Genomic DNA, 25,821 nt, shown 5'->3' with positions numbered 1-25,821 from the left:
TTTTATGAGCTGATGCACTCCCCCACATGTGTTTGTGTCATCTGCTGCTGATGCCACAGCAAATGTGTAGCCTAAAGGTAACAGAGCCCATCTGATAAGCGGATCAAACGCCTTCTAATTCTAGTAATATATTTTGTGCCTTGAGCCGTCAGTACTCCCTCCTTGATCAACTGTCACTAAGCTGGCCTGAAACATGCTAGAAGACATGTAACTGTATCCATCACTGCATTCTCTGAATCCAAGCTCCCACCTCCTCCTCCTCCGTGTTGCTCCATCCATCCTCCTGTTACCTTATAGCTTATCACAAAGCTGGCCAATGGTGTTGTGTGAGTGTGTTAAGGATACTGGAGCTCAGGCTTTCTGCTTGAGTTTGCTTTCATTTGGTGTCAATGTGCCCTGACAGTATTGACCCTGACTTTCCTCGGCCAATGTCTCCCTGTCTTTTCACAAACCCCTTCTTCTTCCTATTCTCTCTAGCCCGTTTATTCCCTCTAACCCTGTCTCCAACTATTCTAACCACTTATTCCTTATTATAGACAAACACATGCACATAAGCTCCAAATAGATTAAATAGCTGTGTAGTGACAGTCAGGGTCTGCTAATGGGTGCCAAACATCACAAATGGAACCCATTTACAGGCAATTAATCCACACCATATTGAGTGACGCACAATCGTTTGTCCACCTTACATTTAGTAGTGGAAATATACTATACTCTGCGCAATTGAAAATTGATGCTGGGAGACCTGACGTGCTGCTTATACATGGAAAATATATAGGATGTTTTTTAGCCCACATAGCTCTTAGATGTTTTGGCCGTGACAAAAGCCCCACTGTCACTGAGGAGAAAATAGAAGCAGGGAAAGATTAGGGTGTGTGATCTGATAAGGCAGAAGCATTTCTCTCCATGAGAGGCTGCAGCTGTAAAATACCTCCTTCCTGCACCAACTTTACTTCCTTCAGTTTGCATCAGAGAAACCTTTCCGTTTAACTTGACCTTTGTTGGAAAAACAACAGATTTTACTTTCAAGCTATTTAGGTTTTATTTAGTCTCACTTTGCCAGACCATCCTCCAAGGATAGTCTAGCCCTGTCTGGATTTACCCTGCAGAGATCTGAGGAGCAGTTAAACATAGTCCTCAGAAATCCACCGGAGTTTAAAATTCCAACACAAAGACAGCGGAAGGAAACGAACATCGGCGAAAAGACATGCATCCAGCAATCCTGGAAGTGGAACATCATGGATATAAACTAGGTTTTATTAGAACCATGTGAGATTTGTAAATAGGATTAATATGAACTTCTACTTACATTGTACATAGATTTAGGAGGGTTTGAAGTATAACATTACACAATTTAAACTGCTTACTTTTGGTAGTTAATGCACTCTGGGATAAAGATGCTGTGAAGTCAAATATAACCTGATAGACTGTGAATGTGCAGTAGTGGACACTTTGGGCTTAAACCTTCTAGGTTAGAGCTGCTTTAGATGGTGTTTAAGGAGAAGGAATCAAAAAGAACAAACTGGCTTTGAAGAGTGAAAACGAGCCAATTGCCCCAGATTCAACACAAGGTGGGCTTGAAATTGTTCCATTCTTCTTCTTTTTGTTGATGTTTCTCAAAGGTTCCAGCTGCTCATATCATGAGCTTATATTTACAAAGGATTTCAGTCTGCCAGTCTTATTTAGCACAGGAGAAGAAAATAATTTCTAAAATGTTTCCAGTTTCTTTGACAGCTGTTGTACATATACATTAAATTGTTAATACAATTTAGTATACAACATATACAGGAGAAGCCAACTAGAGACAGTAATACAAACAAGGTGAGGTATGCTCAATACAGTGGACCATTCATTTACTAATAAATATCTATGATCTTTATTAGATCACAATTCATAAACAGTGTACTCATCTTAAGCAAGAGGACAATGAATGCATCATTTAATTTCATCAAGTCATGAACTTTATTTCATGCCAGAAAACAAACATAGCATCCACATAACAACTGTATATTCTTCATAAAATAAATGATAAAACACTTCAAAAAAAGGGTGAACACATTCGTTCCTCACATTATCAGATCAACCACAGCTCATTATACTATCATACTGTACATTTACCAATGTTCTACAACAATAACTAACATCTTACAGCTTTCATTAACTAGCTGTACACAATCTCAATTGACCTTCTGTCTAATTACATTACACCGAACAGTTTCTGCTTAATATCTGTACTCAAAATATAAACTTCTATGTGTGTGTGCACTGTACAGTTTACACTGCAAATGTATAACAAGGGTTTTGAGCTTAATTTCTAGAGTGACAGTACAGGCAAACTGCAGACTTATTTGTTTAATTGTTAGCATCTGCTAATTTCTCACTACACTTTAGTGCAGCTCTTGGCTTGTTATAACAGCAGTTAATTCTACATTTATAATAGACAATCTACAATAAACACCCATTCTTCACAATTAGGTCAAGGTTTTTTCTAAAGTGCAGGAGTGACACACTCGTGACATTACAAGTTTAGATGCGGACCATAATTGTTCATTACTATGTTTTATCTATTGGCTGTCTAACCCATCAGCAAAAAGACGTTTGGTAGCAAAGCTTTGAAGGCAACAACAAAGTACAATACCACAGACAGAACAAGGGGAAATGCAGGTTAACCCTACCACTAATTATGTTTTTGTCTGTACTGAAGAATGAGTGATGGATAGTGATGGATGGACAGATCATTGATGTGTTTCTATTTTTGTGGCATCAGTGACATTATATCTATTCTAAGATGTAGTTCTGATTGAAATAAACTACCACTGAGAAATAAGAAATCATGCAAATCTTTCTATTCTTTTTATTAAATCAGAAACAATAAATGTGCTTATAAATGTATGTTGGCACAAATCCTGATCACACAATAAAATATTGCATTGCCTTCAATTGTTTCTCTCCAAGGTTTTAATTTGTTGCACTCTTGACTGATTTATCTGAGCAGTCTTCTTTTTTATAACCTGGGAGCTATCGCTTTGCAAAAATCATGTCATGCCATAAGGAAAAAAACGGATATCAAAGAACAAAAAATATAAAACAATTACACAATCAGCTCTTCCTCCTGCTTTTATTGTGTTGAATAGTAGCAGCTGCTTTCCCCTGTCAGTTGTTGTTCATAATCCACCAAGAGGCTGTCAAATGAAACAATAATCAATCATCAATGTTTTATGCTCTTTGCTTGAATCAATCAAATGAGCAATGACAACAGTAAGAGAAGCTTAACATCAGCATGTATTTTTTTTCCTTAGGAAAGCAATGACCTTCTAAGATTACAATTCATTATCTAATACAGTATTTGTCACACATTAAACATGCATTAACTGATTTTTTTTTGTTGGCCACTTGGGGGCAACAGAAACAAGCTGTTGACACAACACTGACACACTATCACCTTTTAAGTTGATATGACAAACAGTTGCCTATTTACACATCCAGCAGATACAGAGCAACATTAGTATTAATGTATAGTCATGTTTTTGGACACCTGATGAATATGAGTCCAATATTCACTCTGCTTTTAGCTCTGTTTTGGTCTCCACCAACTCGTGTGGAAAATATCTGGCTCTTCAGATGGTAAATGCTACACTATATTAACTAACTTGTTGCTAACTTTATCTGCTATTAAGTGGTACATAGTGGGTTTATCACAGCTTTTTAGCTGAAAACAGCTGCCTGGTGCATCTGGAAATTATGCCGATGAGAGTGATGAGAGTGAACCAAAACATTAAAGTTACGGTACAGAAAACCAAAACAATGCACAGAGAGAAGCTAAAACGCTCTGTTAGAACTAAGGGAAACTGCAGAATTGGGTGATAATTATCTGGGTTCAATGACAACTCATTTCATATAGTCATATAATCTAATAATATAAAAATATTAATTATAGCAGCTTTAATATTAAAGCAACACTAGAGCACTTTTCCCGTTTCGGTCCCCCTACAGGATGGAAGCGGAATTGTCCATTACATTACATTATGCAAGTTTGCCAGATCGGGTAGCGGATCTGTAGTACAAATGAGACATAATGAGACATTATGACAGCGGTAATGGACAATTCCGCTACCAACCTGTAGGGGGACCGAAGCGGGAAAAGTGCTCTAGTGTTGCTTTAAAGGCAATATTTACCTTTAAAGCATCTAAATTCTATTGTTTCCCACAAATTATTCACCAAAAAAGACTCCTAGATAATCATTTCGTTTATTATGTGAGTACTTTTTTCCAAAAGGCAACACTATTTTTAATTCTATTAAATTGAATTCTTTAAACTATCAACTAAAGTAAACTGGATTCATGTGAGATTTAGTGCATGAAATAGCAGCCTTCATAATGGTTCCTACCTGGGAGGAGCATGGTGGAGACCATCTCCGGCTCTTCCAGTGAGTCGATAATGCAGCGCTGGAAGGTCTTGCTGATGGGCGACTGCAGGTAGCTGAGAGGAGAAAGAGGGAGGAAAAGGATGAGACACATTTTGATTGAGCAATGAAATTTTCAGAACATTTTCAGAAGTTTCCTAGTCTAATATGCCATGAAGCCCTTCTGATCCTACCTCATCCAGGAGAGACGATCCTGCCAAAACTCGTACATGATGAAGCATGATCTGTCTGGCAGGTTCTGGACTGAAACGCTAAAAATAAAAAGAGACAGGGAGAAAAAAGAGAGCAGTGGGGGTTACAGCGTCTCATATGTTTGGGAAAATGAAAGCAATTTGAAGAGGTTGTATTAAATCACAGAGAGGCGAACAAAGGCACTGAGGCAGACAAAGGGACATACTGCAGGTTATTTAGCTGGCTGCTGGTGGTATCTGTGTAGATTTTAAGAGCTTGTTGAAACTGCTCCACATCCTTCTCCTTCACGGACATTTGTCTTTGGACCAGAAGTATGTTCTAGAGAAAGAAAACAAACCAAAGTCATAATCACATCTTTAACATATAAAAAAATAACTTTAACAGATTAGGCTCATTTTGGATTTTATGTGCATTTGCATTTGTGATTTCCAGCTATTCAAAAATAGAAGATAATGTATGAATCAAATAAATATATCTTGTATAATCTGAAGGAACTTTTCATACTTGTGTAGCTATATTCAGCACATGCTGGACTCACCGATTTATACGTCCCTGCCAATGTGTCCTCTTTAAGAGGTTCAAGATGTGGACTCTGAAAATGGGGGCATACATTTTTCAGTCAGTCATGAGCAGAACAAGAATTAGCAGCAGAACCTGCTTAACCGAGTCCAGCAAAATATCAACCTCTAGTTACAAAGCAAAAGGAAGAGCTCGCCATATTCATTTTAACCCTCCAACATCTTCACTGCAGTCCTGAGAACTGTGGTTACACTATATTCTTGTCTGCTTGACCAAGATAAAAAAAAGTAATTATTCATGTGTTAGCAGGCAAGCTCATTATCCTTGCAGCGCTGGCATCTAACCTTGGAACATACCTCATCTATAATTAATATATAATCATCCAAAGATTAATATGCAAAATTAAAAATGAAATAAATACTACAGGAGCCACCATGTAGCTATTTGTGCTCTTCTTTAGACTTGCAGGCAACATATTGGTGGCATTTTGTACATTATACGTAAATTGAAAACATCTGTAAACATCTGTTATCTCAGCACATAAATAACAGGGTTGCACCAATGCATCAATATCTGTATATCTGTGTGAAACACAGCATGCATTTACCTTTACCTGTTGGCTGTGATTTTTTTTAATCTTTATAAACTAAACATGTTTGTGTAAACCGCATCAGTATAGGGCTGATGTGCTTAACTTTACTCAAAATTCAGAGATGAGTTTCCATCAGCTCTAATATAATACTATCTACCAAAGGAATAGATTGTATTATATCATAACATTTTGGGAAATACACTAACCCCTATTTTCCACCGGGCGCGTCTGCACTCCTTTTCGGAAGCACGGCAGCCCATGTGAGCAATCACGGCCATTCAAGTAAATGCCTGATATTCCACCACCGCGTCACGGCACGTCCCAGAAGCGTGCGTGAAGCGTGCGTGAAGCGGCTCTTCGCTCCGCTAAAGAGTCTACCTGTTATAGACTAAAGAGTCTATAACAGGTCTATTTTAACGCGAGCGTATATGTCTCCTCTACAACACCATGGACGAGGAGAGAATCATCTTGGAGGTGGAAAAACATAATGGACACCACAGATCCTTTTTTATAAGGATGCCAGAAAAGAGAAGACATGGAGATTAATTGCAGGAGTGCTTGGATTGGAAGGTACAGTAGATGCTACGCGCCCGGTGGAAAATCCAGGTAATTCGCTTTCTTGCCAAGAGTTAGATAAAAGGATCGACATCGCTCTCTCGTCTGTCCGCTAAATATTAAGCTAGAGCCAGCAAACAGTTAGCTTAGCTTAGCTTAGCATAAGGAGTAGAAGCACAAAAACTGATTTTATACAAACCTCACACTCCAGTTTGTCTATGAGCTGCTCCAGTTGGTTGATCTGGGAGCCCCAGTGGTTGTCTGGCTCCACGCTGACCCCTAAACCCCAGAAATAACATCAGCACAATAGAGGAAGTCTGAACAATTACTTTATATCAAAGTGATGCACTTTGTGTTTTGGATGACCTACTGTGAGTATCTCCCTCACGAGCTAGATCACTACAATATGCCCTTTTAAATTCCAGTATTTTGCCTAACTTTTGCCCTCATCAGTTTTACCTACAGTATCTGAATCGCAGTATTCCTGAAACGTACCTGTAGTGAGCATGCCAGAGTAGGGGTCAGTAGGGGAGAGACACATGTTCTTCTGGATGCGTCGGCCGGTGCGTTTGGCAACCCTCTGGATAGGCAGGTCTTCAGGCTTCTTCAGTATCCTCCTCCCAGAACAGCCCTGGTCATGAACTGCCTCCATAGCGCAGTCCAGTGATGACTGAAGGGACTGCAGCTGGGTGGAGGTCTCCCTCAGCAGAAAGCGTGTCACAAACTGATCCAGCACTGATGAACCCTGATACTCCTGAATGGATGTGTAAGGGTAAAAATTAAGAATCTGCAATAATGTGGGAAAAAGAAATCATCACTCGTTATTTATCTTATCTAGGAACTGTTTCTTGTTCTTTTGTAGTTGATATGATGGACTTGTCTGCCTGTTTATCTTCAGCTCTGGTGAATATATGAACTGTAAAGAAAGGAGCTGCAAGTCCAGACGCCAACTGATTCTTGAATCATGTTATGCTCAGCTTTTTGAGCATGAAAATAGTTGATTCTCAGATAACCGCCTGATAATACCCTGAAAACCTTGTATTTTGAGTTTTTGTGGTTTGTCAAGATTATGTTCTCACTCCCCTTTTAAAAAAGGAATAAGATCTTCATTCACCAGTTATCTAATTGCAGTTATTTGGTCAGAGGAACCAAGTTAAAATCGCATTATTCCCACCTGCTAAAAACAAAGAGGGAGTAAACACAGACACATGGCGAAGAAGCATCACTGTGTAGATTAACCTTAATTACAGTAATGAATGCAAGGTAATAATGGTCTATTCCATGAACTGGAAAGTGATATTATTATAATGTATGGATGTCTAGTGCCAGTTTGCGGAGGACTTACTGAAAACTTTAACTTTCAGTGCAGTGGCTACTGTTTTTTTTTTTTTTGCCAGCTCAGATTTTGTGGTCACCATCCCCAGCACCCTGGGGTGCAACAAAATAGAGCTCTGAAAAAATGACAAGAAGACATTTGAAAAACGACCACCAAGCTTGTAGTAATCCTTGTTACTACGTGCTCCGTTTCCTCGGCAGCAGAGGCGCTGTACTACATGAGTAATGAACCACAGTTCTTTTTTCAATTTCTCTCTCTCTCTCTCTCTCTCTCTTTGTTTCGAGGCAGAAGATCTGCGACAACACAGCAGATGTTTTCTTGTTTTCTCGGGGGCACAACAACAACACAGAGGACACATAGTCTGTAGAGTTCATCATTTTGCTCTTTGTTTGTCCAGGCATTTTGGAAGCATTTTGAGTCTTGATGGCCCTTGAGCACTTCTATAGGTTCAGTTTTATCTTCGGTTTAGCAATGAGAATTTAATATGGCTAATTTCAGGATAGCTATAAAGGCAGCTGCTCTTCAGGGCAAAGAAAGCTTTCTGACTGACTAATAGCAACATGAAATATGCATGAGCTGTAGGAAGTTCTATTTCGTATAGGCTTCGCCCTCTAAGCCACGCTTTGGGTTTATCCCTTTGCGCATGCGCAGTCGTGAAGATTTTCTTTCCCGCTCTTGCGTACCGCTCGGGCTTCAACTACGTCCGCAAGTACTGTATATGAACAGAGCGGACCCGTTGCTCTGCTCCCACTTTTTCTTCAAGCTAACAGTATGAAGACAAGCTTGACTTTCAGCGGTGTTCGCCTCTGCCCCACCTGCCGGACCGGCTGCATCCTGCCGCCGAACCTCCATCCCCGCTGTGAGACCTGCCTTGGCGGCACTTACGCCTCCTGCCAGTTCTACATCCGCCTGCCATCTAAAGAACTTAACCGGCGGGCGGAAGCTTTTCTGGAGTGTCAGGCTAGCGGGGAAGGGGATGGCAGCTGGGCAGACAACACCCTGGATCCGCCGGAGGAAGGCTTTGTCGACGAGCACGAGTCCGATGGCTCGATTCCCTCGGATAACGCCTCCGTCACCGGCTGTCCCTCCTCCCCCCTGGGAGAACTGGGCCTCGTAACGGGGATCGATGCCCTCCCATTGCGGCTCTCCCCATCTCCGGAATGGCCAAGGGCACCGCTCCGGCGGTCTTCCCTTCTGCCTCAAGCGGCTCCACCCTCCACCGCTAAGACTCTCTTTTTGGATCTGCCGGAGATCATCAAAAAGGCGTCAGACCAGAGAAGCATAGCGCTCCCGGCTGAGCTTCCCGCTCGAGGCCTCTTGAGCGGGGATGTTTACGCTCAGGAGCCGCCCTCCTCACGGGCTCCACTCTGGCCACGCTTCACGGAGCTTCGGCCGTTTGTGGAAGAGGCGCTCTCCCAGCCCGGGAAACTGAAGGCTCCCGTCTTTCGCTACGCCCCGTTTACTCGGGTTCAAGACGACACAGAAGCGGGCTTCCCTTCGGTCCCCCCCCCCTGGGAGCTGCCAGAGCCTGGCGTCCATCCTGCTTCCGAAGGCCACTTCTTTCGGCCACCGGAAGCCTACACCTCCTTCGCCCCAGGATCAGGTATGTGCTCAGGTCCAGTATGTGCGGCACAGAACAATATAGCTTTGCTAGCCTCCGCCGTCTCCGCCATGGCCTTTACTCCGGGAGCTCTTCCTCCGGAGCTAGCCACGGAGATTGGCAAAGCTATGACCGCGATCCTCACCCTGACCACAGTGGCGTTGTCCAGAGTCATGGCATGGCAGACTGTGGCCCAGCAAAACATCTGGCTCCACATGACACAGCTACCCACTGACATCAGACGTGAGCTTCTGTACGGTCCCATAGCTCCTGATGGCCTATTTGGGCCCCGCCTACAGACAGGCACATCCCATTTGCACCGAGCGGAACGATTTTGAATGCTCGGCTCTTGGAAGGCGGCTCCTCCACAGAAGCGTCGTCGCCATGACGACAGTCGAGCGCCACAGCCTCTCCTGCGGCTGCGTTTTCCCAGGCTTCAAGCTCCGCTCCTCCGCCCGGCCCCCCTCCGCAGCGACTGCCGGCCCCACATGACCGGCAGGCTTCACAGGCTCTGCGCTTCTTGCTAGCTATGTCTGTGAACAACACACAGACATGCGCGCGCCAGCTCTCAGAGCACAGCGCGTCATGGATCAGGCTGACACACATGGACTCGTGGATGTCAAAACTGATATCGCAGGGCTACACACTCCAGTTCGCCTCCCCCCCGCCTCGCTTTGCGGGCGTGTTGGAGACAACTGTGTCATCCCAGGCAGAATCAGACGCCATGACGTCTGAACTACAGGAACTGCTGTCAAAGGAGCAATTTCCCGCGTTCCTCCTACTTTCTCACTCCAAAAAAGTCAGGCGGGTTACGGCCCATCCTCGACCTGTCCCAGTTCAACCGGTGCGTCATGGAGCGTCCATTCCACATGCTGACTATCAGACGTGTTGGAATGCGTGCGCCACCAAGAATGGTTTACATCTGTGGATCTGAAAGACACATACTTTCACATCCAAATCATTCCCAGGCACAGGAAATTCCTGCGCTTCTTTTTCCAAGGGGCTCATTTCCAGTACAACCGACTCCGTTCGGTTACTCACTGGCCCCCCGCACTTTTTCCAAGTGCATGGAGACAGCACTTCAGCCGTTGCGGAAAAAAGGCATCTTTGCTCATCCTGGCTCCCTCTCAGGATACGGCGGCGCTGCACACTGTGGCAGTTCCGCAGCACCTGCAGAACTGCCACACTGACACTGGGTTTCGCCATAAACTGGCAGAAAAGCTCATTGGTTCCCACACAATCGATAGTTTATCTGGGCGTAGTGCTAAACTCGATTGTTATGAGGGCCAGGCTGTCAACGCCAAGGCAAGACGTGCTGATCTCTCTCCTGTCGCGCACCACGCCACGCGCAAAGGTGTCAGCGCTGTCCGTCATGCGCCTTCTGGGCATGATGTCCGCTGGCTACATGGTAGTACCCCTGGGGCTTCTCCACATGAGAAAAATCCAGAGGTGGTTCCTCCGTCAGCGCGTCGACCCCATACGCCACAAGTGGGGAATGCTGACTATCCCTCCTTCTCTGCAGTCAGACCTGTCATACTGGGGGAACCCCCGGACCTTGTCAGCTGGGGTTCCCCTGGGCAAGGTGACGTCATACGTGACAGTGTACACGGATGCGTCCCTCACTGGCTGGGGAGGGATGTGCGAATCACAGGTGGTGGGAGGGGAATGGCCACCTCCCCCTCCCCCACACATAAACTGCCTGGAGCTGTCCACGGTGCTGAAGGTTTTAAGCACTTTGCCCCAGTGGTAGCGGGGAGGCATGTTGTCGTACAAACAGACAATGTTACAGCAGCAGCGTTCATAAATCGCCAGGGCGGCGTACGTTCGGCACGGCTATTGGAAATAGCCAGGAGCCTTCTGCTGTGGGCACACAATCATCTGCTGTCCCTCAAGGCTGTTTACATCCCCGGGATACTAAACCACACTGTGGTTTTCCTTGAGCACACGGGACAATCCACCCCTTGGCGGATTGTCCCGTGTTGATTGATCCCTCATTTCCTGGAACGCATCCAGGAGGAGAATCTGTCGGTCATCCTGGTGGCACCGGAGTGCACGAGCGCATCCTGGTTCCCGACGCTGGCGGGCCCCCCCTGGCAATTGCCGTGGCGCTAGGACGCCCTGTCACAGCTGGACGGCGCGATATCCCACCCCCTGGTGATAACCCAGCGACTGTGGGGCTGGCTGCTGAACGGGAACGCTTGCAGAGGTTAGGCTTGCATAATATATATGTATATATATACATATATATTATGTATATATGTATATATATATATATATATATATATATATATATTATGTATATATATTTTTGTCACTATCTCACATCCTCTCTCACTACCATGCACGCCTACATTCATGATATGTGCCGCTGCATGTGTACTGCCTGGGGTCCTCCCCCCTCTGGGTGGCTGGGAGGAACTCGCGCGTCCCATAATTATCAATCATGTATTACCCTCACCAATCATGCATGCCTGCACTCTCAGCTTGGGCCTTACAGCCAGCTAGGCCAAATCATTACCATGGCAGGCTCCGTTACCTAGATAACAGCTTATCTGATACAGTCTCCTGTCTCCATGAGAGAGAGAGAGACAGTGAGGAAAAAATAAATAAAAAAAAATAAAAAATGTTCTACTTGTGGGCTCTGGGTCGCAGGTGGCATTGACTACATCAGCTTCGCCCTAACCCATAGCGTGGCTTAGAGGGTGAAGCCTATACGAAATAGAACGATAGTTACGTTATTGTAACTCCAGATTCTATGAGTATAGGCGTAGCCCTCTAAGATCCGGGCCACCTGCTCCAGTTACATTAGCTGAAGAAAAAGCTTATGTTGGGAGCAGAGTAACGGGTCCGCTCTGTTTATATACAGTATTTGCGGACGTAATTGAAGCCTGAGTGGTACGCAAGGGCGGGAAAGAAAATCTTCACGACTGCGCATGCGTGAAGGGATAAACGCCTATACTCATAGAATCTGGAGTTACAATAACGTAACTATCGGCGTGGGTGATATAGAGAAAGGGAAAGTACATGAGAAAGAGAACAAAAGACAATGTTGGAGAAGATGGATGCATAGAAAAACGAGATAAAATAGCGAAAGACAAGTGTGTGACTGAGTGAATAACATTTTTTTTGAAAAAAAATTAAAGAGAAGGAGATTAGAGCAGTTGAAAAAAGGCCCTGTGTTTGTGGTGCAGTTCTGTGGAGGACATCTGACATTAGATCAGTTGGACAGCTGGGGGGGTTGTCAGCCTTAGTTACTGTCATTTACGCTCCACTATCACCCTATATTCCCTCCCTTCATCAGTGACACTCACTTCCTGCACTGCAGTCAACATTATAATAAGTCTGTAGCCACACTCAAGCATCTATTCATGCACCTGATTCTCTTCCCTTGCCAAATATAAATAAATATTCACCAGTTGGCCTAACATGGAGGGTTAGCTGAGCTCAATAAAGAGTGAGCTGAGCTATTGATTATGTCTTAGCGTAAGATCTCTGATGATGATCCTGACCGTGTGTGCCTAAAACAACATGATTACAGCCCTGCACTTTAATACCCTCTACATGATGATGATGGAATATACAGTATGCTGTTCTGCTCGACCAGGCTTTATAACAGGATTTCATAACGCTCTAATTAGCATTTTTCGCAAATCAAGGCTGGTGATTTGATGAGATACTGGCTCGTTATCTGTGAAAGAACAGATGTGTAACAGTTTCGGTCTTTTGAACTGAAAAGCATTGATCTTCATTTCAGCTCCAAAGCCATACATTTACAATTAGGACAGAATATATGATTAATGAAACCAGAGGTATGGAAATATGTTATGATACTGGTTACTGGATACTGGTTTGAAATAAAAGCCCAAAAATACTCAATTTAATGTCAAATGGACAATGTATTGCAATCAGTGTTATCATGTATGTGAAATGTGAAGTTTTGCTGCTTTTCCCTGTTTCTAGCTGATTATATTTAGGTTTCTAATAACCCTTTTGCACAATGTCAGTCCAACACTTTGGTCCATACTGAAACAACTATTTGATGGATTGTCATGAAACTTTGTACAGATATTCATGGTTCCCAGACGATAAATCAAACTGACTTTTTGATCCCCTGACCTTTCCTTTAGCACCACTGTGAAGTTTACATTTGTGGTATTGAGTAAAATGTCTTGACAACAATTGGAATTAAATTTGGTTCAGATATTCATGACCATAGACTGTAAAAATAATGGACGAAGCTTCCGGGCCAGAAAAGTGAAGCCAATGCGGAAGTATTTTAAAGCTGCATTCTATGGGGTGCCTGGTTAGCTCACCTGGTTGAGCATGCGGCCCATGTACAGAGGCTCAGTCCTTGTTGCAGCGGCCGCGGGGTCGGTTCCAACCTCTGGTCCTTTGCTGCATGTCCTCCCCCTCTCTCTCCCACTTTTCTGACTTAAGCTGTCTTATCAATAAAGGCAATAAAACCACACAAAAAAAATCAAAAAAAAAAAAAGAATATTCCTTTTCATTCTCATTTTCAGCAGTGGGTGACCACTGGTTGCAAAAAGAAGTCAATTTCTATAGAAGTTAATGGGAAAATGACCCCACTTCTCTACCTCAATCAACATTTTCATGAGTTTATGGCCTTGATCGCTACTTTCAAGTCTCCTTCAATACAGCAGGATGTTCATTTAGTAAATTAAAATTGACGTTAAAGCAGGGGATGCTTTGGGGCGTGGCTACACGCCGATCTGTCAACCATGATAGAGTCTTAGCAATGCTAACCACGGCACTGTGTACATTAAAATACGTCCACTATTTTTACAGTCAGAGTTCATGACTCTCAGGATGAACTGTAACAACTTCAGTGATCCTCCGACTTTTCCTGGAGCATCATCATCAGGTCAAATTTTTTATTTATACTTAAATAATCCTTTGCTTTATAGCTGCAAAACTTATAATAATGTTTATAGACTACACATACACACATAACATATTAAGAAGAAAAATAACCAACACATTATTAAAAAATGAATGTTGCATCTCTATGACCTCCACAGCAATCAGTATATCTACAATACCTGCACCGTATTGTGAAATAAGCCTACATTTATTGTAGTTCAACCATTTCCAAAAGAGCTCAAAATTGTGTTCACATAAATTGCTTTTCTTCCTCCTTACTGTCTCATGTTTGAAAATGTATTGTTAGTGAGAAGAGGCAGAGCAGAGTCAGTCATGCTGGGCAAAAAAAAAGATGCTTACAAATGTTCTGAAGGCTGTTGAAATGGATAATAGTCCGCTTACGTCGCGCACATTTAAATGTCTTGTCATGCAAAATTCAACACAGTGCAGAGGTGAAAGCCACCATCACCCACCTCTTTAGTTTTATCCATGGCCTTCAAAATGGCCACATTCAGCTTCTCCAGAGCAGACAACACATTGACGTATTCCCCCAGATGTGGAGTGAAGTACTCTAGAGGAGAAGATTTGTTGAGCATACTTTGTATAAATGGTGTTTTCTTACAAGAAGGAAATAATTCAATGTGAAATTGATGGCATTCATTTGAATTAAAGTACATTGGCCACTGTCATAATTAGCCTATATCTTAATTTCTGAGTCACTGACTGGGGCATACTTGTGTTTAAGTCATGGTCATCATCCGGCAGCTTTAGCCAATAGCACTGGCTAAAATAATGAAGCCTTGGCTTTTGTGATACATAAAAGTGATCTTATGCGCTGTATATAAAGGTTTGAGATTGATTTCATTAGCAAATTTGTCATTAAAATAATGAATGACACATAATCACCTGAGACTTTGTCTATGTCCAGGTTGCTGTGAGGCAATGGGAAGACAAAAAAGAGACATGTTAATTAAAGAGATGTCATTGGGAAGCCGGAAGTATTTTTGTCAAGTCTTTTTGTCAGACTTTGGTGATCCTCTGACTTTTTATCAAACATCATCATCAGGAAAATATTTCAATTTGTCCAATACTTTGGTTTGTGACTATGTTTAATGCTAATTAGCGAATGTTAGCATGCTAAACTAAGATGGTGAACATTACACCTGTAAGCATTGTACCTGCTTAGCATCAGTGTGTTAGCATTTTTAGCTTAAAGCACAACATCAGCCACTAGGGTGACCAGATGTCCCAGTTTTCCGGGGACAGGCTATGAGCAGACCGCAAAGTGAAATAATATTTTGCATGGCAAGAAATACTGGGCAGCAGAGCCTACTGGTTTAACGTCTCAATCGCGTTTTGATTGTTTTTTAAAACAGTTACCATGGTCAAAATACGTGAAATACGAATTGTCCCCCTTTTTTTATTTCCGATAATAACATTGGATATTTTAATGATATAATGAATGCCGAACTTGAAATGTCTCCAATTTTATTTTATTTTTATGTCTCCATTTTTTATTTCAGAAATCTGGCCACCTTACGTAGACTATTGTTTTCTTGTAGTGTTGGACCTTTCCATTTGAAAAAGGGAGGCAGCGATTTTCACTATTGGGGCATGTTCAATCTCAAAACGATGTGCAGGGTTTTGCTACAGTTTGGGTTGAACATGTTTACTCATGTTTACCGCTTTGAGGTATGTTTTCTTTCGTTTGGTGGGTGTGTCAGAGGTGTTACTAGCAGCGACGTGTATGTAAACTTGTGGTATTAAAAAGACACAACGGGGTGTTCAACGCTCCATAGTTTCAGATTTAAAAAAAAACCTTGCAACGTTTTGTCAGGGCTGAACATGCCTCTAACCTCTGAGGAGCTGTGAGACAAGTCAATAATCACAGTAGCACTGTTGCCTTGCAAATAAACCTAGAAACACTTGCACATAAAGTACAAGTAAAGTATAGTATAATGTACTGTATTTATAGTCATTATAATGTACTTTAATGTATAGTGATTGACTTGATTTTACTAGACATCGGCATAGTAAGGCGAAATGTCTTGGAGATCATATTTGTGTTGTTTCAGTCAGTATTGTATGATCTTATAGTTTCAATAATTTAGAAAGACAATATTTAAATGAATGCCCAGCTAGGGTGTTTAATTATTTGTTATGTATTGCAAGCTTTCTGTCTAAAGTTGACAGTACACAAAACAGGTGTTAGCTAAAGCTGTAACACAAGAGAGATCATTCTTAACTGTGATTGGTTGGTACTTCAGTGATGCCAACAGCAAAGGAATGATTTCTCACATTTCATTAGCATTGTGCCCACAGACACAGCGAAGAACATCCTCTTGAGTATTTCTTTTGCTACAACACCACACATTTTTCATTCCAATAAATGTTTTTCAAGTTGAATGTTAGCCAGTGGCACAGGCAAATGTTTTGCATCTTTTACAATTTTGTTTGTGCTCATCAGTGTGCAAACAGAGCGTTGCAAACTCTTGAGGCTTTCACGCCAGAATTAAGGCTCTCTATGGAATATTTACATCATCTTCACTGAAGTGAAGTGTTGACATCTCACTGCCAGGCAGCAGGAGAGCAGAAGGGGCTACAGATGGCTTGAGAGCCAGAGTTGGAAGACTTCTAAAAGGAAGACAGTCTTACTCTGTGTGTTGCCTGTCGATAGAGCAATACAGCTCCTGCATCTGGTCGTCAGTGAGGACACCGTCAGCGAAGTATGCCTTGAACTCCTCCAAGGACAGCTTCCCATCGTCTGAAAGAAGACAAACCCGTGAAAAGGATACCTCAGTGAAGCCTGAAAGGTTTTACTGCCTTAATGAAGAGTTTTTCCATTATTCGTTATAATGTTACGAGGCTCACTTTTACTACTAGCGATAACCTCAGAGGTGCTGCTGCAAGTGAAATTATTTCACATCAATCAGCATAATCCTAAAATCTGTCTTTATTTAGTTTTAAGACCTTGGTCAAGGACAAAAGTTAGAAGTCTTAAAGTCACATAAAGCTGTATTAAACTTTGGCAGTACGTTCCTTTTATGCAACTCCATTACTGCAGCAAATTAATATTTGTTAGAGATGTTAAACAGCTGAAAATCACATTTCTGCTCTTAGGAGTAGTAATAACTTAATTGAGCGGCGCATTTTCTTTTCAAACGACACCACATCGCTGTTTTATTTCCTCACAGCTGAAAACTGCCCAACTGCAAAATAATTGACACACTGTTTCGATTTCTGCTACAATTCATTTCTCCTTTTACAATTTTGTAACAATCCCATTAACACAGTTTGCACATAAACCAATCTTATAGCAGCATGGGTTAGTAAACACAAAGACAAGTATATGTTGAAGATAAGCAGTGTCTGGGCCTGTGTGCTGCAGGCCCAGACACTGGATCGAGGGCTAGTTTGAGTAGTCAGAGTAGAGCTTACTAGCAGACTAACTTCAGATGTTAATGAGATCTCGCCACCATCTGCCCAGCTTCGCTGCACTGAAACCTTTTGAGACCCGCCTCTGAGAGCTCTGCCAGGCTCAGACTGATAGGCCTGAGCCAACAGTAAATCATATCATCTGTTATGTTTGTGAGAACTATTTTGACTTGTTGCCAGCTCACACAGTGGATGGCTCTGGACACGATGCAGCAAAGGCTTGTTAGCAAAATGACAAATTTCCAGAAGAGATTTGCTGTTTACTACATACAGTAACATTAAAGTGTTTTACATTGTTTTGTTGTTAATCATTACATACTGATCGTACCCTTAAAATGGAAATCGTACTGAACATTTGTTGTGGTCTGGCTACATTAAACCTCAGATGAAAGATGAAGCTATTCAAATTATAATCAATTATAAATAAAATCTTCTCTCCACATGATGTAGGAGTAAACACAATCTGTTGCACCTCTGACTCATTCTCCAGCCTTCTCCATCAGAGCTGCTAAGGTGTAGATTCACACCCTGTTAGACACCAGAATACAAGTTACAGTGAGGCTCAGATGGCACGTTATGCAAGTGTTTCTCAGAGCAGAGCAGCAGAGCGATTGAGCTTCTAGACAGTCTTTGTCTCACAAGCTAAAGGACAGTAATCTGGGCAGCATGTGCTTTGCCTGGGAGATTTATAATTTCTTTCGTAGGCTTTGAAGGTGCTTAATGACAACTAGTGTTGAAGCGTTTAGTAAATAACCGATTAGTGAGACTCTCAACTGAAAATCATACAGCATTGTAGGTTGTTTGGTCAAACACTTCAAAATGACTTATGTTTCTGTTTTTTTGGCATAGGGTATAATTATTATTGTTTCGTGAAGTGGAGAGATGGTTTTACAGCTTTTACCTTAACCAAACCTTAACCATAACGTAATTTTGATACTCTGTTAACCATTTTCGTCATTTATCAAGCAAAGATGGCAAAAACATGTTGCTTCCCCATTCTTAAATGTGAGGATTTGCTGCCTTTTTGTGTTTTATATCAATTTAAAAATTCAGTTATAACAAAATAATCATTGGTTGTAGATATAATGTACCTCTGTTGGGGACATTTGTATTTACCATACATCCGTATAAAAATGCTAGTTATAAGAGCAGACTACACATGTGTAACAACATGCACTAATCATTATTTATTGGAACAGTGCAATCAATGCACAACTCAACTGTCCTCTCAATGTTGAATTTATTTCATGTCTTATGCAGACTTTTCTTTTAACGATATTTTACAATGTGATATATCGATAACATTTAAAATCTTTTGTAGTTCTGTGTGAGGAAAAGAGCTGGTTACTGTCATCAACATTCAGCTCATAAGACGAGATTCAATTTAAGAATATGCTGATTTGGCAGCAACTGATCCTGAGGCTTCGTGACATCTGTCAATACAACACCTCTGCAGGGGAACGACGACAGAAATGAGGCAGTTTACAAGCTTTAATTGTCACATTTCACACTAAATAAAAGTGCAGCTCTACCTGCAACCTCAATAAAAATCCCTCCCTGTACTAAAGCTTATATCTTTTCAGGAACGATTTTCCTTGAGGGAATCCTAAAGCTTAAAGGGCTAAAAACCGCAGCAGCACCAATAATTCATTAAGCACAACAGGGCATTTCAGAGGAATATGAGCGATAACAATAGACTGAAGTGCATAGACAATACATAGACTCTCCTTACAGAGAAACATGGTGAACCATGTTTAGAATTTCAAAGGTATTTTTATGATTGTGCAGTATGTTAAGTTTAAAAAATGAAAGCACTTTCTCTTTGTACATGTTGTCCAAATTCCAGGTGTCAAACCTGTTCATGGAGTCAATTTGTTGCTAAAATATTCAAATGTCAGCCGGATATCTGCTTCTAGCAAACTACTGATATTGTTCCTCTCTCCCATCCAGAACTGCAGCCCTTCTGTACATCACTGCATCCTTTGAGGATGCTGCAGTAATCTACAATCCTCTCTGCTACTGCACTGAATATAACATGAATTAAATAGCTGCAAGGAAGTGAGGCAGAAACCTCAGTGATTCTTATTATCTGAGTGTCAAGACAGAAAAAGCTACACTATACAGTGTCCGACTAATGCTGTATGGGAAACCAATCAATGGCTTTGACAAATCATTTTTCAGCCCACTGCTTGTTATAACGATTCAGCCCAGATCATGACACTTTGGTCTGTTTGTTATGAAAGTCTCCTGAAGGCAAATGTGTGACTTATCACTCTTAACAAAATGCATGGCTCTGCCATTAGAGTTTGATTATTCTAAAAGACTCAAACCTAATTGCTTACATATCAGTGTTTTCACTCATGTTGTTGTTTCTTCCTGATGACAAATCAGAGTTGCACCGAAAATTGGGTTCTAATATTGTTCAAAACCGCTGTGTACATCGCTGAGCTCAGTGTGCATTAATATAAAGTATTAGAAATGAATCTTAGCACAAGGCTGATGAGTGAAAGTTTTAAGTTGAGTCTACTTCATGTTCTTGTTTTCATACAATTGTTTTATTGCTTTAAAAAAATGTAATTCCTCATTCCAACAGCGTGAAGGAATCAGAGTGCAGTGGGGTGGTAGCCAGCCCTCATTATGTGGTAAATCCGCAGTGCTCGAGGCGTATCATGGCAGCCCACTCAGTCTTGATTGGTAGGAGGCACTTTCCTCGCTGGTGCACGACTCAGTAAGTTCGTGAAGACGAGAACCAAGCAGAGCTGGGCTGCCAATTGAAGATAGCTAACACAAACACAGAACAGAGTTTTCTTCTCTCGCTTTGTCTTCCTTCTTTCTACAAAGACTGAAAAATAAAAGCTTTGTTTGAGTGCTGGAGGGAGGCGGATGGAGAGAAAGAACACGAGAAGCAGACTCAAGGCTTCACAGAAATGCATGTAATTGGAATACCTTCCTTACTGAAATGGAGTCATCAAATATTTATTTCTAATAAAATGTCACACCTACGTTGTGTTTTCAGCCACTGTGTTCTACTAATTCACAAAGTGAGAAATAAAAATCCACCCACCCTTTCCTTCTATCTTCTACAGTTTCTTCACAGCAGACGCAAAGAAAAAAGACCTTTTAAGGGCTCTTTCATAATTCACAAACTGTTTTTGTTTTTTTCGTATCTGAATATCTTTACATGAGCTGTGAGGCACCCCAGACGACCCCTGCTCATGGCACATGTTGCATCATTAATCCTGCTCTTATGTAACACACTCACTGTCCTCCTGAGGGAGCTGATCAGACTTCGTTGATACGCTGCATGCATTATTCTCTTACCCCTTTTGCGTTGTACATTCCCTTAAATGGAGATGCAGTACATTCATAAAAAATTAAGAGCAAAACCTGTTCTTGTTTGTCAGCACTGTTTTTAATGCAGAGCTGAATGTTCTATTTTCCCAGGAGGTATTTGAGCGGGGGTTAGGGCTAACCCTTTGAAGTAAAGAGCTGATTTAAATGTTACACTGCATTACACCAATCAAATGTAATATTGACATGTTTGCAGAGGGAATATATCAAAATCACATTAGGTGCAAGTCTCCAGTGAATTTGTACCATCTGGAGTTAAAAAATGTGTTTTCTAATGAAGCCACATTTACTGTAAAGCAAGTTTACTTATACTACAGGTTTGAGTATACATATGTTGCAGTCTCACTGAGGATATATTATTGGATATTACTGAGATAAGCACTGCATGGCGAGCGGCTGCATCAAAGGAGTTCATTCTGTCAAATCCAATCGCGTCCCAAAACCAAAAAGATGCAGCTGCACCTGACCGTGGTTATTTATATCCTTTCTACTTGGATCCCTCAGGGATGGCAATAAAACCAAAAGATCCACCAGAGTCACATAAATCCCCCCCAGAAACAAAACAGGCCTCTGTCTGAACAGAGCCATCACAGTTGTGCCTTCTCTCTCATCTCTCACTGGTGTGTCTCATGGTGTGTTTTTAATTGAGTTTTAATTAGCCGTGTAATCTGATTAGCTGCATATTTTGCTTACTCACCATTTTTGTCTGCCCGGTGGAATATCTGCAATAACAGGAGAAGATCATGTTAAAGTCTCTTTAGGTTTGGGTATAGGCAAACAACAGACAATGGAACAAATTAAAAACATTCGTCAACAATATGGGAAGTTTTGAGCAATTAAGAAGAAGAACAGTTCGGTGAGGCAATCCGTTGGTATAAGAACTGTTTTCTTTATGCACAGGAGGAACATTTAAGAGAACTTGTAATTTTCACATTTCAATAACAGAAACATGAGACATCTCAGGAAATGTACTGTATGTGCACCCATGAGGAGCTTTAGAATAATAGCTTTTATATTTGTTTCTTTTTCTCTCCGGGTATTGAGAACAGCCATGCTGTTTTAAGATGTTTCCCTGCTGTGAACACGGTTATAAAATCATGACCGATATCTTCAACCTGATCTCCGTGTAACACAGACAATGTGAGAAGTCAAAATCCCTTGACGGAGGTGTTTTGTGTTATATCAGACTGGCATCTCTATTATTTTAGAGTGTTTTTCTTCTCTTCGATCACCCTGTGTGGACCAATAGCGTCCAGTGGCTGGTTGATTAACTGTATCATCAGAGTGGAGCGGTGCACTCGCATCCTGCTGTCAAAAGCTTTAGAGCACATCGGAGTGTGAAGGCCTTTTTTAAAACAACATCCCTCCCCAATCAAGACACATCTACGGAGCCTCACAGAAATCTATAAGAGAAAGCATGACACTGAATATGTGTACAGAATTAAGATTGACCTGAATATCTCAGGAACCTGGAAAACATTTAGCTTATGCAAGTGTACATTTAACATTTTCGCTGACCATTTTTGAAGACATGCTGTACTGTTTTAGGCATTCCCTATGATTCCAGGCAACCATTGGCTTCCATTCATCCCTGTATGCTCTTAAATCACTCAGCAGACTCTGATTATGTTGTACTGTATAATCAATGAGAGTGAACAATCAAGTCGGTCAAAAACCCAGAAAGCCCTGAAAAAAACGAAAAGCAGTCAAAGGTTGTCATATAAGTCAAAAATAGAATTGAATAAATCAATAAACATTACAGTTAGTACTATTAGTACACCGAAAAAAATACCAGCTAAGGGAAAAGTATAAAGCTTTATAGTAAAGTATTATCTATTGATGTATTTGGTTATATTTTTTAAATTCATCTGATAACCTTGGTTTGTTTTTGTAAATAATTGATGTAAATTTGAAATTGATTTGGGGTATGAGGGAGGGAGTTTACATTCACAATTGGTAAGCGGGTAGATTTCACAATCACTAAATTGCGTACACACGGGGTGGGATTAAACACATTTATACTTCTTCCCACTCTATTTCGGATATGTAAACAGATCGTTATTATTATTAAAGGTGCAGTAGGTAAGACTTATAAAACTAACTTTCTGTCATATTTTCTGAAACTGACCCTATGTTCGAGTAGAACTACATGAAGCTGGTCACTTAAAAAAAAATCCGGCTCCTCTGGCACCACCTACTGCCTGTAGTGTGATTTGCAAAAGATCCACAGCTCCCTGTTGAGATGCTCCAATCATGGCCAGGGGGGGGTGTCTAACTGCGTGTCAATCACTGCTCATGCACACGCATTCATTCTCCCTTGTGGGGGGAGGGGCTTAGGAGACCAATTTGGCCTTTAGCGGAAAGGGGGGAGGGACTGAGAAGTTGTCGATGTTCACTTTTTTGGCTAAGTCCTGGATCTTCGCAATCCTACCTACGACACCTTTAATTTATTGTCTTGTTATTTGTTGTTATTGATTTGTTTTGTTTCTTGTCTGCTGTTCTGTTCTTTACATATTCAAAATAAAAGCAATCAATCTTGTAATGCCTTCTGGCTATTTTATTGTACGCTTCTGTTTCTGTCAATGTGAAGTAAGCTACAGGCAAGCTTCTCAAGCAATTATTCATGTTGACTGTTAGTTGTGATCTCAAGTATTTGTAGTGAATGCACTAAACCATGCAAAACAACTGGTATGGCCCTTTAATATCTCTGGACTGACTAGCTGACATGATGACTTCTGGATGCAGGTGATGGCATTAAAACCTGGAGGCGGCACCATCACTGTCAAATCTTCCCAAACCGGGAAAAGTGCTGATGCAAGAAGCCAACAGGGAGCTGCTCCATAAAATCTGGGAAACAAATTGAGAGCAATAAATATTGTCTCTGGAGAAACCTGAGATTTACTGGCCTTTTATCCTCCTTTGTGTTAAGAGGGAGGATGGTGGAGTCGATGAAGCCCATCCCACAGAGGCAAAGATCATCTAAAAGCAGTAGGCTATTAGCCCCATTGATGCTGCTCGGTTAAATTAGAAAAACAACACAAGAAGCCTCCTCAAGTCTAAGAGAATTGTAATGAGTCTGTGTAGAGGGAGACAAGCCCAAATTTTCTGTAAAAGCTTGCAGATATGAGTGTGAGCATCAGCATGATTTAGTTGTTAGGAAGACAGAGGAATAAAAAGAGAAAATAATCAGTGCAGGTTAATGACAGTAAAGTTAGATAAGTTGTCTTCCAGTGATCACACTTATAATGTCTGCAGCTGTTAGAGAATACATTACCATCCATTAGCTACTGTAATAGGTTCAGAGAAGATGCGTTGGGCTGGAGAGAATGGATGCTAACTGCATTTAAACCAAATGCGTACTTGCTGCAGTCTAATGTTCCTCTCGCTGGACAATAATTTGCCTCGAGGAAACTAGAGAATGTTATTAACAGCCAGCTGTCAGGAAGTCTAAGGCTGGGAAATGATGCTGCTAATACACTGACTTGTATTTGTGTCCTCAGTAAACCAGAGGCAAACAGCCATAAAGGCTCCAAACATAAAGCCATGTGTTTTTTAAATATACTGAAATACTGTATGTACTGCATAGTATTGCAGTATTTTATATGTTTGCATACTGTAGCAAAAAAACAACAACCAGGCAGCTGAGTTAGAGAACATGTCTGTGCATGTAATTCCAATCCTCTGTAAACTCCAAGGGCAAGCAAAACCCTGATTAATAAATTCAAAATGTAACATCTTTCTATTTTTATTTTTCTGTTTGGAGCTGTGTGAAGGGAAGGCTGCTCATTAAGAATTAATGTTATGTTTAATATGACCCTGTTTCATCTAGGGTACAACCAATGTCATGAGCCTTATTATTATATGAAAAATAAATGTAAAACAGCCTAATTAAAACAGCTACATTGCAATGTTTTGCAATTCAAATAAATTAAAAAATGTGTAGGCTATGCCAGATGACTGTGTTGTGGCATCTCTTTTGCCATTCACGCACTAATGGGCATACACTCACCTTTCTTACATAATAGGGCTGCTGCACATCAAGCACGATGTGAATGACTAACTCAATATAACCCATTCATAAAGACCAGAATGGAGGACGGTGTATTACTCATATTGCGCCCTTGTAAAGGTGGACGTAAGCTAAATATGGATACAAACAATCATGCTTAAAATTAACCAAACAAAAATATGTTTTAATAAGAAATGAATCACACCAAAAAACAGTGTTTACTTACATCACGAAAATGAGAGATGCCTTGATTTTGGTTGTGGTCAAGCTGTTTCCTCAAGTGTTCGTGCTTTGCAGACTGAAGACACATTGTGATCATCTCTGTACAGGCCAGCATCTTGCCGCTTTCGATGCGATTTCTTTTTTAAATTAAGATTGTTGTCCTGTCCTTGTGTTTTTGGGGAGGGCTTGTCCTTGTCAAAGGTGGATGGTAGGAGGATAATGTTGGTCCTGTGTTGCAGTCAGGATGAGATGGACCAGCCTGATGCCCACTGCCTGCTGTATGTACGTCGACAGCAGCAGAGCAAACTCCGCCTCAACACGGCCAGCAGCAGCGATTCATAAAATGCACCATCTGCTGGTGAGAGCACACACACACTGTCAGATATACTGTTAATTACAGGCAGGGAGTTTAACAGAACAGCTGAACAAAGAAGCTCGAGCTGCCAGGCAGTATGTATTTGAAGACTTGCACTGTAAAAAAAAAAAAAAAGCGTTACTATATCACTTTTACTAACTATAGCATCGATTTGATATTTGTAGACTATAACGAATATTAGTTTACAGTGACGTTATTGTGTCTTGTAGTATTTTAATTATTTTTAAAAGCGATATTATTATTATTAAATAGCCTATTAATATTATTATTATTATAGCTACATGTAAGCCACACACACACACACACACACACACACACACACACACACA

At 41.3% G+C, this 25,821-nt stretch overlaps 1 protein-coding gene across 1 annotated transcript; it reads right to left on the bottom strand.

Moving 5' to 3' along the window:
- Positions 1-1,938: 1,938 nt before the first annotated feature.
- On the bottom strand, positions 1,939-25,788 carry LOC144520745 (N-terminal EF-hand calcium-binding protein 1-like). The gene is made up of 12 exons (XM_078254720.1): positions 25,121-25,788; positions 21,583-21,607; positions 16,755-16,863; positions 15,006-15,031; positions 14,573-14,670; positions 6,778-7,036; positions 6,482-6,561; positions 5,155-5,208; positions 4,822-4,934; positions 4,598-4,675; positions 4,389-4,480; positions 1,939-3,182 (listed from the first exon to the last, which is right to left on the bottom strand). The coding sequence occupies exons 1-12, from the start codon at positions 25,229-25,231 to the stop codon at positions 3,154-3,156; spliced, it is 1,074 nt and encodes a 357-aa protein (XP_078110846.1). The 5' UTR covers positions 25,232-25,788; the 3' UTR covers positions 1,939-3,153.
- Between the last annotated feature and the right edge of the window lie 33 nt (positions 25,789-25,821).

This window comes from Sander vitreus, chromosome 7 (assembly GCF_031162955.1).
Source record: "Sander vitreus isolate 19-12246 chromosome 7, sanVit1, whole genome shotgun sequence".
Taxonomy (NCBI): Eukaryota; Metazoa; Chordata; class Actinopteri; order Perciformes; family Percidae; genus Sander; species Sander vitreus.
Note: the sequence above shows the minus strand (reverse complement) of the source record. Positions and strands in the feature narration are given on the sequence as shown.